General features: G+C 40.8%; 2 protein-coding genes across 4 annotated transcripts in view; both read left to right on the top strand.

Annotated features, from left to right (window-relative positions):
- pkn1a (protein kinase N1a) overlaps window positions 1–3585 on the top strand; it is a 48964-nt gene extending 45379 nt beyond the window's left edge. For all 3 annotated transcript variants that reach the window (XM_054603928.1, XM_054603927.1, XM_054603929.1), the window contains 3 exons: window positions 1007–1114; window positions 1255–1335; window positions 1556–3585. In XM_054603928.1, the coding sequence (XP_054459903.1) occupies window positions 1007–1114; window positions 1255–1335; window positions 1556–1759 (393 nt within the window). In that variant the 3' untranslated portion in view covers window positions 1760–3585. The remainder of the gene's footprint in view (window positions 1–1006; window positions 1115–1254; window positions 1336–1555) is intronic.
- A 2113-nt stretch (window positions 3586–5698) lies between these two features.
- map2k7 (mitogen-activated protein kinase kinase 7) lies at window positions 5699–16782 on the top strand. The gene is made up of 12 exons (XM_054604531.1): window positions 5699–5825; window positions 7878–7925; window positions 10969–11113; window positions 11968–12034; window positions 13235–13348; window positions 14429–14548; window positions 14728–14835; window positions 14932–15111; window positions 15238–15318; window positions 15756–15898; window positions 16218–16263; window positions 16375–16782. The coding sequence occupies exons 1-12, from the start codon at window positions 5702–5704 to the stop codon at window positions 16516–16518; spliced, it is 1320 nt and encodes a 439-aa protein (XP_054460506.1). The 5' UTR covers window positions 5699–5701; the 3' UTR covers window positions 16519–16782.
- Window positions 16783–17021: the final 239 nt, after the last annotated feature.

Here is a 17021-nt window from a genome sequence, read left to right on the forward strand (position 1 = left end):
GCGTTAGTACACACTCACATACACAGAGATTTAACACTGTCTATGGGGTGACAGCTGAACCAAGCTCTGTTTGAGCACACTTTACAAACTGGTTAGTTTACAGTGTTTTAAATTCATACAGTATCACGTAACAGCAGTGTCTGTTGTTCATATCTAACCAGGGAACTTTTATCATTGACATACCACTGTCTTCATATGTTTTATATTACTCTAAACCAGTCATCCTCAACTTAGGGGCCACAGGATAGGGTGCACAGTGGCTCGTCTAGCATTATTTATTCAAACCGAAAATAAATTGATTGGAAAAGGTCATTTGTTTTGTACTTTTAATGCAAATAAGGTGCCAAAGCACCTAAAGTGTTAAAATATACTAAAAGAGCTTGATTAATCAAAAAGTGCAATTCCCCAAAACCTCTCACAGTGGTCCGGGCTGTGTTTATGAATCATTCCAACATTTTAATGAGTATAAACTTTTTCAAATGTAACCATAGCATTAACAACTAAAATGCAGTTACAGCTGTTAGTTAATATATATCAGATTTATTTGTCACCCGTGTGCCAAGTTAATTTAGTTAAAAGTTGAAAAGTCAGTTAATTTGAATATAAATAATTTCAAAGTAGAAAGAAAATCTTTTCATTTTATCAGATAAATATTATTCATGTTAATGTTTATTGTTTTTGCAAAATTGGCCCCTGGTCAAAGCAGATTTAGTGTCCCTGCTGTAAACTATCCAAAAATAGATGAAACACCATGTACATCATACCCGACACTAGCCAAGAGCAAAGTAAATTGATATCATATTGATGAATGGACATGCAAATGTGACCTTAAAGTCTGTAAATATAAGAATTAATCTTATCTTATTGATATGCCAGCTCTATTCCTACAAATCAATAACAACATGTTGACTGTGGTCAACACATTGATTTGTGAAATTCCAATCTGTAAAATGTGTTGTATTGAATCAAGTGTGCTTTTGTGTGTCCTCCTTGTGTGTGTTTGTAGTCTCCATTCCCAGGAGATGATGAAGAGGAGGTGTTTGACAGCATTGTGAATGATGAAGTCCGCTATCCACGCTTCCTGTCCACTGAGGCTATTGGCATCATGAGGAGGGTAAGAATACTCGCACATGAACGCATAACGACACAATGTCTCCTTCTCTTGCCAACTTTATCAACCATGAACACTACGTACACATGAAACACTTGTTATTCACCAACAATATGTGTGTGTTTGTGTGTTTTCATGAGCAGCTGTTGAGGAGGAACCCAGAGAGAAGACTAGGATCTGGTGAAAAGGATGCAGAAGAAGTGAAGAAGCAGCCATTTTTCAGAGTAAGTACACTGTTTTTTTTATTTGTATAGATGGGGTTGGGGAGAAGTAATTGGAACCATTCAAGGGTTTTGCACAGGAGAGAGCATGAAGAGGAGAAAGACAGTGTTTACCAAGCTTTACTTTTCCTTCTTGACACTTTGAAGGAAAATATACACAAAACTAAAACAGACCTTCTGATTCTAATTATTTCCCCGTCTCTTTATCTCCGTCCCCCTCCAGAATGTGGACTGGGAGGCGTTGCTGCAGAGGAAGGCGCCCCCTCCCTTCGTCCCCTCCATTGTCGGCAAGGAAGACGTCAGCAACTTTGACGAGGAGTTCACCACCGAGGCCCCGGCTCTCACGCCGCCACGTGAGCCTCGCGTGCTCTCCCGAAAAGACCAGGACAGCTTCCGGGACTTTGACTACGTCTCTGACCTCTGCTAGAGGGCCGGGGGACTCACAGACCTAGAGGAATGTTCTGCTTTGAAGGCTTCACGGCGCTTTCGTCTGAGCGGACCGACGGTCTCAACTGACTGTCCGCTGACTGTGTGTCTGCCGTCAATTTACACTGTGAATGAATGTGGAGGGACCAGAGGCAGTCGGTCTCTGTTGTGTGTGTCTGCCGGGGTTTTAAACATGGAGGACTAAGAAAATAAAAGCAAGGACTGATGGCTGACGGGGTGAAATGTCGGACAAATGAAGGCCCCCCCTCTCCAACCATTGTACAACTCACCGGTGACTTGTGTATCTTTACAAACATTAGCCTTTAAAATGCCTCCTCCCATCGTCTTGTGTGTCATGAGTAGCTGTGAGAGGAGGAGATGTTGACTGTTTGGGGGGCGGTTTGTTTCATGGCCTCTCATACCAATGCCTTACATTTGTATTTGATCCACAGAAAAGCATTTTGTTCTCATTTTGTGGCCCTTTGTATACAGCAGCGAGAGGAGTGACCCTGAAAAAGAGGATTGGCTCATTAGAGTGGAAACGGTGACGTCACATTCCGATTTAATTTGTACTCAAACATTCCCAGCAGTCATGTGATGATGATGACGACCGCCAGTCATGCTGACCGTTGCTAGGCGGATAATGAGTTACCTATGGGGTAAAGAACCACTTTTTTTAAATATGTGTGCTGCTTGGATTTAAATTTCTTCCACAAACATTACAAAAACAATTTTTAAAGATGTCGTATTTAATGACGGTCGACTCCTCTGTGCATTATTCGATACCCAGCACAGATTTTTAAATTGGATATCTGGGTGTTATACATAGTTTGATATAAAACAGGTGTAGCAGACACAGAATCACAACAATCAGCATAAAAGCTACGTGGCAAGCATGTTACGGTATTTCACTCTTTTTATAATTGGGGGTAAAAACACTAAGACTTGATGTACAAGTAACATTATGGTGTCTGTCCATTATGGGTTTGAGACACGTTCATCCAGTTATCGACTTGCTTCCAGAGTTTTGTGAACATAAAGTAAGTAATTTCCCTCCAAGACACTTTAAACTCAACAAACGCTGGCTCTAACGGTGGTTTTAGTGTCTATATTAAGAACAGTTTTCCCGACTATCCATTGTGGTAATTGCAGTTTCCACCATAGAGATGAATTCATCTTTGTTTCTGCCGAATCAGATTGATATCATAGTTATTGTAGAAAATCTGAGTGAAGCAAGAATCAGCCACTTCTCCACAGCAGCGCTTAAAGCAGTCGAATGCTGCTTTAGATTCCAGTGAAACAGTTCTCTTGGCAATACATTTGAAAATGGACAATATCATTTGAAACGGGATGATCAATGTTGGAAGATATGAGCCAGTGGTATAAACCTCTGTAACAGTTTACAATCTCTGGGTACAGGAGAGGTTTGTTGTGAAGCTGTATGTATGATGGTGTGGATTTTACTTATCTTGTGTATGGCAATACAAAACCCTGTGAGAGGATGAGATGACTTATTTTATAAAGAAAACCTGGAGTAAATATCCTGTCTGTTGTCAAGTGTTTTGGAGTGTTCATTCAAAACCAAGGAACAGTCGAGAACAGATACCAGAAAGGCAAGTAAAAAAAAAAAGGTGTGCAATAATTCAACGCTTCAATGGAATCGTGTCGTGACGATTCGTTCGTATCATGTCATCTTTTTACAAAATTGTATGTGGAGGTGTTAAGAATATCAAGAGAACATCATCAACCATATATTAAAAGGCACATAACATAACATAAAGCATGAGCATCTTCAAAAGTGTTATTTGTGAAATCGATAAAGGACATCAGACCAAGATTTTGTGAAGGTCTTATTAAACAATAACAGCACAATTCTGTCCACATTAAAGCTTCCTTAAAAAAAAGTTTGAGCCTTTGCAAACCTAGCATCGGTGTTAGCATTCCATCTCAGTGTGCTGTCAATACTAGTCTACAGGTACTTGTACTCTTGTACAATGGTATGAATGGTTGTCATTCATAATTACAGGACACAGGGAGGAGTGTCTTGTTTTCTTTTTCTTAATAAGTAAAACAAAAAATAGGTAAATAGGCCTGTTCCAAACTGTCTTTTATGGGAAACAAAAGATCAGCTGAAGTTATCTCTTTTATAAATGTCTGCTCCCACCAGAAAAAGACTGTATCAAAACATCATAGGGGAGACGTTAAGGCAATGGATTTATATCAAAATACATGCCGAAGCTGTGTTTGTATAGGAAACGTGCTCAACCGTCCTTCATGCTCAAAATCTATATTTCACATGTTCCCAGCGCCTTATGTGACATTTTCAAATTGACTAGTTTTGTCAGATATAGAAAACAAAAAAACTAAAGATATTCAAGAAGTAAGTTTCTAATAACATTAACAATGGCTTTGTTCTATTCCAGTGTGAGCCCTGACAGTGAGCCAGCATTCACAATACCAGGACCCTTAAACTGAAGCAGCTAAATGGAATTCAGCCTTTTATTTGATTATTTACATCTGTGCTTTGTCGAAATGTCTTCAGCGAAAAAGGTCTATAATATTAAACTAAGAAAGGCAGCAAATTATGTCATTTCAATGGCAGGACCAGGGAATTTATGGCTAATTGAAAATTATTAATTGATTAATTTGATATCAATCGACTAATTGTCCAATTGTTTAAGCTTTATTGGACTTACCCATTTACTTGCCCGTGGTGGAGTGCATCATATCAAAGTAGTTACCTGGAGTTGGCAAAACAAACTCTACTCAAGGTCTACTTACTCAATTGTCCTGGAGCTTTCGACTGAAACACTTGGCTTCTTCAGCAAACGGGGTTGGCTCAGTTGTCATTGTAAAAACTTAACATGATTAAAAGTTTCAACATCTAACGTCTGTGAAAGCTGAGCAAACGACATCTGCTCCTAATCTTATGATGCGGACCATGTGATGTAGTTTAAAGCTCCAGAAAAAGCAAGTAAGTGAACCTTGAGTTTAGATCCTTTCGTCAACTGTTGTATCCAAAGTCAAGTATGAACTGTCTAGATCAACTTCTGTTGCATGAGAAGTCCTTCAGGAGCTAAAAAATGTGGAAAGTTTGAGCATAAGTGATTGAAAATAATAACATCACATTACCTTTACATTACAGTAAATTAGCAGACGCTTTAATCCAAAGCAACTTACAATAAGTGTATTCAACATAGGTATTCAAGAGAACTACTATGTAATGTAATGTAATGTAACTACTAGTCACCAGAAGTCATAAGTGCATCTCCTTTCTTAAACAAGCATCCAAGAGCATAAACCAGAGCAAAAGTACAGAAACACACTAATAGGAATACAATAAGTGAAACAGACTAATACGAATACAATAAGTGAAACAAACTAATACGAATACAATATGTGAAATAAACTAATACGAATACAATAAGTGAAACAAACTAATACGAATACAATAAGTGAAACAAACTAATACGAATACAATAAGTGAAACAGACTAATACGAATACAATAAGTGAAACAGACTAATACGAATACAATAAGTGCAACAAACTAATACGAATACAATAAGTGAAACAAACTAATACGAATACAATATGTGAAACACATTTTTGTCGAACACAATTATAGGATGAGGACAGTGTGACATGGTTGAAAGCTCCAGAAGAGTGAGTAAGTCGACCTTGAGTTGAGAGTATTTAGTGAACTATGAAGATGAATTTGGACTTTTTTTTATTAATTTTCATCTTCACATCCTGACTCAATAACAACCCTACATGTATGAAATGAGAATAAATGTTGATGTTATATTAGTGTAATATGGTCTCATTACTGCAGTGTGTGTGTGTGTGTGTGTGTGTGTGTGTGTGTGTGTGTGTGTGTGTGTGTGTGTGTGTGTGTGTGTGTGTGTGTGTGTGTGTGTGTGTGTGTGTGTCTATTTTTCAAGATGTCGTCGTTGGAGCAGAGGCTGTCGAGGATCGAGGAGAAACTAAAGCAGGAGAATGAAGAAGCCCGGAGGAAGATCGACCTCAACATCGACATGAGTCCTCAGAGGACACGACCGAGGCCGAGTGAGTGTCCTCCGGGGGCGACCGGGGGTCTGCACCGGGAGAGAGAGGAGGAGAGGAGAGGAGAGGAGGAGAGAGGAGAGAGGAGGAGGTGTTGTGCTGCTAGCCGCTACATGCTAACAGTCAGCTACATCAACAAACACACTCTGCTCTCCGTGAATCAAACTGTCTAATGACTGCTTTAATAAGTGGCACAACCTCTGCAGGGAGCCAACGACTTAAACTACATCAGATTAAATGCTGTCATGAGGTGGCACGCTCCTGTCAGACGAGCTAAGCTAACAGCTAAGCTAACAGCTAAGCTAACAGTAGCCTCTCAGTGACGGGCTGCGGCCTGCTGTGTGTGTGCTGTCCTCACAGGAGACACACATGCACCTCTCTGGTACTGGTACTGGAGAGGAAGGGTTGAGCTTATTCTGTTTCCTCCTCATTGTCAACTAATCTGATTTGGCAATGGTGTAAAGTAACTAATTACCCAAATAATGTAAAAGTGGTGTAATGTAACTAATTACCCAAATAATGTAAAAGTGGTGTAATGAAACTAAGTACCCAAATAATGTAAAAGTGGTGTAATGAAACTAAGTACCCAAATAATGTAAAAGTGGTGTAATGAAACTAGGTACCCAAATAATGTAAGGAGTATAGCACCTTACTTGAGTACCATTTGTCAGAGTGCATCAGAGTGCATCTCCTTTCTAAAACAAGCATCTAAAAGCATAAACCAGAGAAAAAGTACAGAAACAAACTAATACGAATACAATAAGTGTAAATCATGTCTTAATGTTATTTTAAAAGTCAGGGAAATAAAAGTGACCCCAATAACTGCTAAATGACTGTAATGTAATGTAATCTAAGGAATAGATCAAAACTACGAGTATTGACTGCGTATCAAAAGCATGAGAGCTTATATTACATTACATTACAGTCATTTAGCAGACGCTTTTATCCAAAGCGACTTACAATAAGTGTATTCAACATAGGTATTCAAGAGAACTACTAGTCACCAGAAGTCATAAGTGCATCTCCTTTCTTAAACAAGCATCTAAAAGCATAAACCAGAGCAAAAGTACAGAAACAAACTAATACGAATACAATAAGTGTAAATCATGTCTTAATGTTATTTTAAAAGTCAGGGTTATAAAAGTGACTCCAATAAATTCCCAGAAATACAGTACCAGTGAAAAGTTTGGACACACCTTCTCATTCAATGGTTTTTCTTTATTTTAATTTTTTTCTACATTGTAGATTAATATTGAAGACATCCAAACTATGAAGGAACACATATGGAATTATGTGGTAAACAAACAAATGCTCAACAAACCAGAATATGTTTTATATTTTACATTCTTCAAAGTAGTTGAATGAGAAGGTGTGTCCACACTTTGACTGCTACTGTAAGTTATACACATTTTAAATGTGGGAAAAAGAGACCCCTAGTATTGAGTCAGTACTCTGTATCAGTAGATCCCTATTAAAAACACAGCAATAATGTTTCATTACAGTGAACATGGGCACTGTAGTTTATTTTGAGCTGATGTACACCATACTGCTGCCACAAATACTCATTAGAGAGACAAATGTGCATTAATCTACAGTTGAAAACCAGCCACAAGAAATATGTGCCTCTGTTTGAGTAACGTCTACTTAAAACCACATTGCCCAGCTGTTTAAGGAAATAAATTAGCCTCTTTTTCTAATTACAACAATACATTTGTGACCTTGTTTTAAAGATGTATGACTTCAGTAGCAACCAGTGGGCATGGGGCTTCATGAAAAGACGCATTAGCGCTTTGTTGATCTTGTTTTTTGCAAAGGATTTATTGACAATAAGAAAAAGATAGAAGAGAGACAGCCCTTGTCCTCTAAAATACGCCACTCATGTTTGTGCTTATTTCTGTGTGAACAGAACACAGGACTTTTGACATTTGTTTTTTCCCCCTATTTGTTATACGATGGATCGTGTGTGTGTGTGTGTGTGAGCATGTGTGATCGTCTCAGTAGAACAGTGCAGTAATATGCGTGTGTGTGTGTATATTTTTTTCCCCCTCCGTCTAGTCATCGTGATCCAGCTCAGTCCTGCTCCAGCCCCCTCCCAGCGTGCAGGTATCATTCAATCCATCGCTCTCTCTGCCACTGCACCTCCCTTTCTCCCTCCCTCAACCCCCCACCCACCCATTTTCACCTCCCATTCCCACCTCCCTTATTTTTGTATTTCATATTTTTTGAAAACCATTAGAGACAAACACAGGCAGATCCTTACATTTTCACTAGTTAACTTCCTCCCTTTCCTCACGTTTGCCTTTTTAACACCTTTATGCACGTTTCTTGCATCCAGTGTTATCAATAGTCTTAAAAAAAAGTCTTATGTCTCTATCAAGGGGCTGCAAAAGTCAATTTACCCTCTCCAGCAAATAAAGGAACTTGTTGTATGTCATCCAGATCGACTAGATCTAGTCACTAGTCTTTTAAGTAACCAAGTAACTTATGTTAGAATCAGTTCACACGGTTGGTGTCAGCCACAACGTTGAACATGCACTAACACACACATACTTAGTTTCTTACTCTTAGTCTCACTCTATTATATGCTAAGTTTACTCTTAAATGAGAACCTCCACTGAGGGGTAGAAGTTAAATCCATGTCTGAAACCAGTCATTGACCAGTTCTGATATTTTATCCCATTCTTCCCACCTCCCTTCACATCACGTCCTCTCTCCATCTTTCCATTCTGACTCCTCTCTTTGGTCAGTGTGTGTCGGTGCCAGTGGCAGGGACGTGTTGGTGTGTGTTGATGTTCACAGCGTGTGTGTGTGTGTGTGTGTGTGTGTGTGTGTGTGTGTGTGTGTGTGGACTTGTGTCAGATGATTAACCTTCGTTTTGCTGGAGGCGGAGAAACACGGTGCATGTGGCTTTTTCTGCACGACGCAATGTTTTGGGTTGTGTTTTGTCCGACACGGTCTCTAATCCAGCATCCCCACTGGTCCGTCTGCAGGAGTGCTGTGAACACTCTGGCTGCTCTTTCTCCCTCTGTTTTCTTTGCGTGGCGTCTGAGGACTTCCTGTCTCAGTCCGACTGACTGACTGTCTGACTTCCAGCTAAGTCTGTGCTATGCAGTTTTGGCCGATTTTCTCCTGTCTTTCTCTCTCTCTCTCTCTCTGTTTGTTGTTGTTTGTCTGTTATTCATCTTCTGGCATCCCCCCCGTTCCTTCCTTTTGCAGCAGCACTGTGTGAGCGGGAGGCGGTACCCGCGAGAATGTGTGTTTTGTGTGTCTCCCCATCTCCTCGCTCTGTCTGCCCGTCTGTCCTCACATCCGTCCATCTGGAGCCAGCCGAACTATGGAGATGCAATCTGCGCCAAAGACTGCCTGAGTCGCTCTTCCTCTCCACACTAACCCCTCCTCCCCTTCACTAACTGATTCTCCCCTTACAGGCTGATCCATCCACAGGTGACTCAGAAGAGCTGCCAGCCCTTCTGCCACAAAAAAACATAATAATAGTTAATGATAATTATGATAACAGCTGCATGGTCCTGTACGTGTTTTTCCGAACATTTTAAAAAAAGTTTCTGGAGTGTAATTGTTAATAAGTAGGGATTTAAACTCCTCTAAAGCCACACTTAGCATTCATAGTCATAGTCTGAGCATTTTGGTTGCATGACGGGTCGGTGCTAGTACTACTTTAAATTGTCCTCCTGAAATTCTTCTCCATTTGAAAATGAGTCGGTGCTTGCTTGCACGTACACCTGATATTACAAGGTCAGCTGAGTTTTAACATGTCCTTGAATGCATGATTTAGACCTACGGGGCTAGAAGCATGCTGCAACGGCCAGTCTTTTCAGAACGGGACCTACAGCTTTCAATGTGGCGTCCAGGGTTAGAAGGTCTATCTTGGGATATCAGTTAGGCCGAGTGTCTTTGTGTGGATAATGTTGGCTTCAATGTCAAACTACGGTTTATACAACTTGGGTTTTTTATTTTCATTGTTGTGGCCATCGGTTCTGTCGGTTATGAAAACATTGTTCTCATCAAAATAAATCTCTGACATCTGGGAACACGCTGACACCGCTAAGAAGACGTCCAATGGGGCAGCAAATACAAAAAGTTAAATGTCGATACAGATTTTAAAAAAATACCCAGCTTAGCCAAACCTATTTGGGAGAAAAACCAAAAGTGAATTGTAAAATGAATACCCAAACACGTTACATTTCACATATTGACTTCCTGGTTCAACTATGACCAATAGTTTGCCGTGGTTGTGAAACCCTCCCAATTTTACTGTACAATGACAGATTAACATCATAACGGGTGCGCTTTATTTTAGTTTTACATCTAAATTAACAGTTGAGTCGTTAACAACCTGTTTGATCGACTGACTGCAGGTACTTTTTCCCCTTGTTGGCTTAATATATTGTAATGTTGCCACATTCTGAAATCTCAGCAGTCGTGTTAGTGTGTACAATGCTATCATAACTACTAAAACCAATGGCTGCAGCTAATGAAAGACAAAACAAGTGTTCATAAACCTTAGTTTTCCTTTAAAGACAACAAAGTCCACATCCCTAAACTGTGCCTCCCAGGCTGCGGGTTAACCCTGTACCGTCCATCGCTGCCTGAGAATGCTGTTGCTTCTGCTTTGAGATAACCGTCCTGTTTGTTTTAACGTTAGGTCAGGACATCGGCGACAAACAAAAACAAAGCTGTAACTAGGGAAAACAAATTGATATGGTGGTTAAATTCTACGCAGGGTCTAGATAGCAGAGCCGAAGTGAAAGAATTCTTTGACTTCACCAAGGCCAGTTTCTCTTTGTGCCTCATGGGAAATCATATCCAGTCAAATATGATACATCACATTCTTTTCTCATCAGACACTTTGACTTGGGTAAAAACTAAATGTGAAGATAGGAATGGAAAAGTCGGAGAGCACATTGAGATTGGTAAAACAAAGGTATTGAAGCACGAATAATAACACATGATCACCTTTTGGTGCACAACGGCTTTTAACCACTAAAACGATGGAGTCAGTGAATGCATGAATAAACAGTCCTCTTACACCTTCTGGCATGCTGGCCTCGGGCGGGAAAAAACGTTCTGTGCCGTTTGTTCTGTTCTCCTGTATGTTTCTAATGTGTCATTTCATCCTCCACCCCAGCGCTCCAGCTGCCACTGGCCAACGATGGAGGCAGCCGATCATCGTCTTCAGAGAGCTCGCCTCAGCACCACCCCTACCCCAGCCGCCCGCGACACATGCTCACCCTGCCCACGCCTCCATACGGCCTGCAGAAGAGCTTAGAGAAGTAAGTGGACACATGCTGATGTTCATCTGATCAATGGTCATAGATCACAGTCCGTTATTATTGTGCTTATGTGGTATAAGTAAATGCCTCTTTTTGTTGAGAATAAGTATACAGAATGGAATTGAATGACTGCTGGTGTGAGATGGTGATATAAAAATAATTGTTTAAAAGAATATTCAATGGATTTTTTTACTTAAATATATATCTTTTGGTTATTTATTTTTTTAAAAAGTAGGATTAATTGATAGAATTATTATTGGTGGTTTGATAATGAATATAAAGCAATGTTTAAGTACGAATGTAAACATGGAGAGACAAAACAGAGTCACAGTAATCTTACATACACACACAAGTGAGCAGAACGAAGAGTTGTTTAAGGAAACAGCAGTTTAAGTCACATATGACGGAACCCCACTTCTGACACTAACTTTGTGCAATAATAGTTTAAATAGTTTTTTCTGTCTGTAAATATAATATTTCAGTTATTGTTGATTTTCTACAGTTTTTTTATTGCTTATTTATAATACTATTTTCACTTTTTACTTTTATCTTGTCTTTCTTCTACTATGTCTCTTGTGTGCACTTTACTCTACGCTGCTGTAAGCCTGCAAATTTCCCCGCTGCGGGACTAATAAAGGATTATCTTATCTTATCTTATCTTATCTTATCTTATCTTAACCACAATCAGAGTGTGTTGGCTTGGAAGAGGTGTTCTGAAACACACACACACACAGCATCCATTTGTGAGTCAGAAGTCTCATCTTGCTGTCGACGTTTCACTCTGAAACATACTTCACGTGTTGTTTCCGCTCCCTCACATTGTGTGTCATTGTGTGTGTGTTTTGTCCCCACAGTGCAGAGATCGACCAGAAACTGCAGGAGATCATGAAACAGACGGGTTATCTGAAGATCGACGGTCAGGTGAGATGGGACACGTGTTGACACATGTTGAGTTTCTCTCTTCAGGAAATGTTAATCCCCTACATTTGATACAATACACGAGAGGTCATGAGGCAAGTGATATTTGATAGCCAAATTCCTGATACATTTTATTTCTCCGTGCCATTTATCTCTGTTGTTGCCCAAAATCTATTAAAGACACACACATGTACCGCATTGTTGCACAGGGTGACATGGGCTCTGCAGTTTATTTTGAATCACTCTCACATACTCCGTCCTGCTGCTGAAAATACTCCCAACAAAGTGTGTATAAATCCACAGCTGAAAATAGTCCCCAATAAATGTACATGCTCCACTGCTCCAAAGACAGTGCCCGGTTCTTTTAGGAAATTACTTTGACTTTTACATTTGTGAGTTGTGGTCAAAGATTTATATTTTCAGTAGGAGCTCATGGATGAGTACCACAGAAAATTGGAAAGTAACGCATTATTGGTTTGGGTCTTTTTTTGGTAACTTGTTGGCAATTAGAAAAAGTTTATTTACAGAGGGATTTTTTTTAACAGTTGTTTGTTCTCCTCAGTATTCAGAAATAATCTATTTCCCTGTGATTTAAAAAGCAGCTAGTCTGTATTGTTAAACCATTCCAAGGTTAAAACCCGATTAAAGCAAACATCATTTTGAGGAGAGCAAAGACTCTCTATCAAGGACAGCAACAGCCCTCCCTGGCAATATTCTTAAACAGTGAGTCGGTGTTGTTTTCATCTACCAAGATAAAATAATGATTATGGGTTGAGCCTTCAGGTCCAGTATCAAAGTCAATGCCAGTCAGTGTTTGAAGATGCTTGAGAAAAGCTCATCATCATCATCTCTGATTGTTTTAACTTCCTGTCATTAGCCCAGAAGCACTCGATGAGACGCCACTCACTCACAGCATCACAGTCACACAGTGATTTCATTTTAACGAAGCATCTTCCCACTGTGTGCTGGTATTCTGAGTCATGGCCAATGGGGGAGCAGCATAATTACAGATCAAAACATTCGCTACTAAATGACCCAGAGGGGTTTACTGTTGCCTCACGAAGCAGAAAATTGGAACTTGCTTCTCTCATCTATTTTAAGCTCAGAGTGTTTGCATAGAATCTACATTAACGTTTTGACCAGAAAAAAAATATCCGTAGCATGATTCAAAGTCTTGTTTTGTCTGCGTTTGTCCGTCCACAGCGGTATCCAGCGGAGGTGACAGACCTGATCAGTGAGGGGGAGATCGGCAGCGGGACCTGTGGACAGGTCTTCAAAGTGAGATTCAAGAAGACCGGCCATGTCATCGCTGTCAAAGTAAGACCCCTTATGCACTCACACGTTCTCTGTTCACGCAACACATCTATCAGTACATGCTTTGCTCTAAAATACCTAATAAACAGCCTAAAAAGACAAGTTGAAGAGAGGCAAACAAAACAAAGTGAAATCAAACCTCCTGGGTTTCGATTTAATGTGACCAAAATGTTTTACACCCAGTTTATAAGTTTATTGTTTATAGGATCCACTTGGGGCAAATCTAGACATTGACAGTTAAAGAAAATGAGGAATGATTAAGAAATATGAAATATATCCAAAAATAATTTATTTAATAAGCTAGTTAGTTTGAGACAGGACATAACCCAGACATAGATTAAAGACAACGCTCTACATCAGACCATAGTACCCATATAATTGCTCCCTCTATTAGTAATGTGTTTAGTGGGGGCAGGTGTCAGCTTTCAATCAGAAGAGGCTCCATACAGAACAGTGTCTTTCAGATCAATTGTTTTAGGTTTGAGAAGACATAATTGGCATAAGTGAAGTGACATAATTGCTTCATGGCATTCCTTGTAAGCTGCTGGTGTTTCTGACGAGTGTATTTAGTTTGTGTTAAAAAGAATTGTGAAGGTGTGTTTCTTGATGAACAGCAGCACCAAGACAAAGTTCGCTTTGAGAGGTAGTTCCTTTTGTGAGCCATATGAGCATTGTGTAATTATTGAAGTGTTTTATGCTTCACTAATTCTTTAAAATCAGTGATGTAGGAACATATTGTTATATGTAGACTGTCTTGGCTTGAAGCTTATTTTTGAAATACAAGAAAGAATTGCTCCACAGGGACCATAAAGACTTCAGTATGCAAGATTAAAAATACAGCAGGAGCTCCATGCTAACCCCGGCTTAGCTCTCTGATTTTCTGTTGTGCTCTAATTGTGTTTAATTAACCAACACAGTGGCAGTAATAACCCCACATAACAACCCTCCTATTAAAGAGATGACTTAATTGTAGCCGTCCGAGCGGTTTAACAGCAAAGCAGTCAATCAGTCTTTTGTGTTTTGTGGGTTTTTTTTGTGTTTTTTGTTTTTTTTAATGGCTTGTTTCTCTGTGTGTGTCGCCAGCAAATGCGTCGTACAGGAAACAAGGATGAGAACAAGAGGATCCTGATGGACCTGGATGTGGTGCTGAAGAGTCATGACTGCCCGTACATCATCCAGTGCTACGGCGCCATAGTTACCAACGTGGGTGTCCCCAAAATACACACACAGTCACCTTAAACTAACTGCAGCCTCTGGTTTATTGTTCAATTTACACCCAATGGAACTTAATTTACTCTTACATGTCAGTAAACTCCCCTATTGGACCTCCTGAACCAAACTGCTAAAATCTTGATGTGTATGTGTGTTGTATACGTGTGCAGACGGATGTATTCATCGCCATGGAGCTGATGGGAACGTGTGCCGAGAAGCTGAAGAAGAGAATCCAGGGCCCCATCCCAGAGCGGATCCTTGGGAAGATGACAGTGGCGGTAATTACAGAAACACACACAGATTAGGAAAATGTAAAACCGCTCTTTGATTGTTTTGTTCTCATATTCTTAACTGTGTGTGTGTTTCCTCTCCAGATAGTGAAGGCGTTGCTGTACCTGAAAGAGAAACATGGTGTCATCCACCGGGACGTGAAACCCTCCAATATCCTTCTGGACGCGAAAGGTCAGATTAAACTGTGCGACTTCGGCATCAGCGGACGCCTCGTCGACTCCAAGGCCAAGACCCGCAGCGCCGGCTGTGCTGCCTACATGGCGGTGAGGGGGGAAAAAAACCATTCAAAACACAGACAGAAAATACAAAATGGACACAACACACACACACACACACACACACACACACACAGACTGATCCCCCTGTTGCCTGATCTTGTATTCTTGCAGCCTGAGAGAATAGACCCTCCAGATCCCACCAAACCTGACTATGACATCCGAGCAGACGTGTGGAGCCTTGGCATCTCTCTGGTAAAACATTTTATTACTTGCCCTCGTTTCTCAAACCGGGTGCTGGGTCATCCTGGGATCGGTTTATTTCCATCAATATCACGTGGCTATTTGCACCATAAGATAAAGAAGGAGCAGCTGAACATTTGGTCTTCAGCTGAGCGTCAGCATGGTGCTCTGATGCACTGACCTCGGACCAGCATTAACAATGACCAAGCATAGTTTTTGATGACAGGGCTGTTTGAATTTGAATTTGCTGTTGTAGCTTCATCTATTTACTCTATAGCTGTAAACAGAGACATGAGTGGTTACCTGATGACACGGAGCCACAGCTGACCTTAGATCAGCAGCCTCTCTCAAGTTTTAAAGGAAAAATAACAGAACATATATATAGGAAGAGGTGTTGCTGCTTTTTTTGTCGATGGCGGTGGAATTTCATGGATCCTTGTGTCCTCAAGGTGGAGCTGGCCACGGGACAGTTTCCCTACAAGAACTGCAAGACAGACTTTGAGGTTCTGACCAAAGTGCTGCAGGAAGATCCTCCTCTGCTGCCTCTCGGCATGGGCTTCTCCCTCGACTTCCAGTCCTTCGTCAAAGACTGGTGAGTATAAAATCTCACTCTGAAACACAGGTTAGGTGGGGAATAAGATCAAGGTGCTTTTAGCTACTTTGTTTCTCTTCTCTGGAACAAACAGCCTGATGACCTGAGATCTGTGACAAGTGTGTCCACGTTCAAGAGTAAACATGTTTCTGTTTTCTCAGGCTCATGATTAGTTACTATGTGTGTGCATGTTTGTAAATGTCTTTTATGATGGTAGCTGTATTTTAATTTATTTAATATAGTCTCATATCATGGTTGCCGTGTTGCTGTATGCACTTTCATGTAAATCACTCTGAAATGTACCGTTTGAAATTCACAGCCTCACAAAGGATCACAGAAAAAGGCCAAAATACGACCGGCTGCTGGTAAGAAACCAGTCACAATGAGCAACAAGTGTTTTAATGACATTCACCACATTCACCCAAAGGTCAAATGTAACTAAAGCATGCATCTCTGTATATGTCTCCCTCATCCAGAAACATAGTTTCATCCGCCGTTACGAGGTGCTGGACGTGGACGTGGCCGGTTGGTTCCAGGCGGTGATGGATCGCACCGAGTCGCCTCGCAGCAGCCAGTGTTACAGCCATCAGCACCAGCTCCACTCGCTCTTCAGTAGGTAGCCTAGCCTAGCCCAGGCCGCCGTTAGCTTAGCCAGATGCTAGTCTTTGCCAAGCCCAGACTCAGTCTGTCCTAGTCTAGCCTAGCGTTAGCAGCTAAGCTTAGCGTTCGACCCAGCCCGCCTGTCCATCTGTCCGCCGGAGAACCTGAAGAGCCCAAGGAGGAGAGAGAGAGGGTCGGAGACTCGGTGGAGCGATGGACAGAGACATGGACTGATGGATGGATGGATGACACAGATGGTTTGTTATTAGGTGTGTTGAATCTGGACAGACAGACACGGGAGGGAGGGAGGGAGGGAGGGAAGAGAAGACGGTGCACACTGTAGTTAGCTTCATTTGTTTATACACGTTGTTTCACATCACGTCACAAACAAACTGTGTGATTATCACGTATATGTTTCTACATTTCCTCCACCTGTCACTAGTTTTTCACCCACATGTCTGTCTCCAGCATTGATCCAAGCCATTGGATTAATCAACAGAGTAGTCACTACACACTGGAACAA

The sequence above is a fragment of the Anoplopoma fimbria genome, chromosome 9, assembly GCF_027596085.1.
Source record: "Anoplopoma fimbria isolate UVic2021 breed Golden Eagle Sablefish chromosome 9, Afim_UVic_2022, whole genome shotgun sequence".
Taxonomy (NCBI): Eukaryota; Metazoa; Chordata; class Actinopteri; order Perciformes; family Anoplopomatidae; genus Anoplopoma; species Anoplopoma fimbria.

Coding starts and splice junctions, on each gene's coding strand:
- map2k7 (XM_054604531.1), top strand. CDS start 5,702: ATGTCGTCGTTGGAGCAGAGGCTGTCGAGGATCGAGGAGAAACTAAAG. Junction 14,836..14,931: donor TTGGGAAGATGACAGTGGCG/GTAATTACAGAA, acceptor TTTCCTCTCCAG/ATAGTGAAGGCGTTGCTGTA. Junction 15,899..16,217: donor CAGTCCTTCGTCAAAGACTG/GTGAGTATAAAA, acceptor TGAAATTCACAG/CCTCACAAAGGATCACAGAA.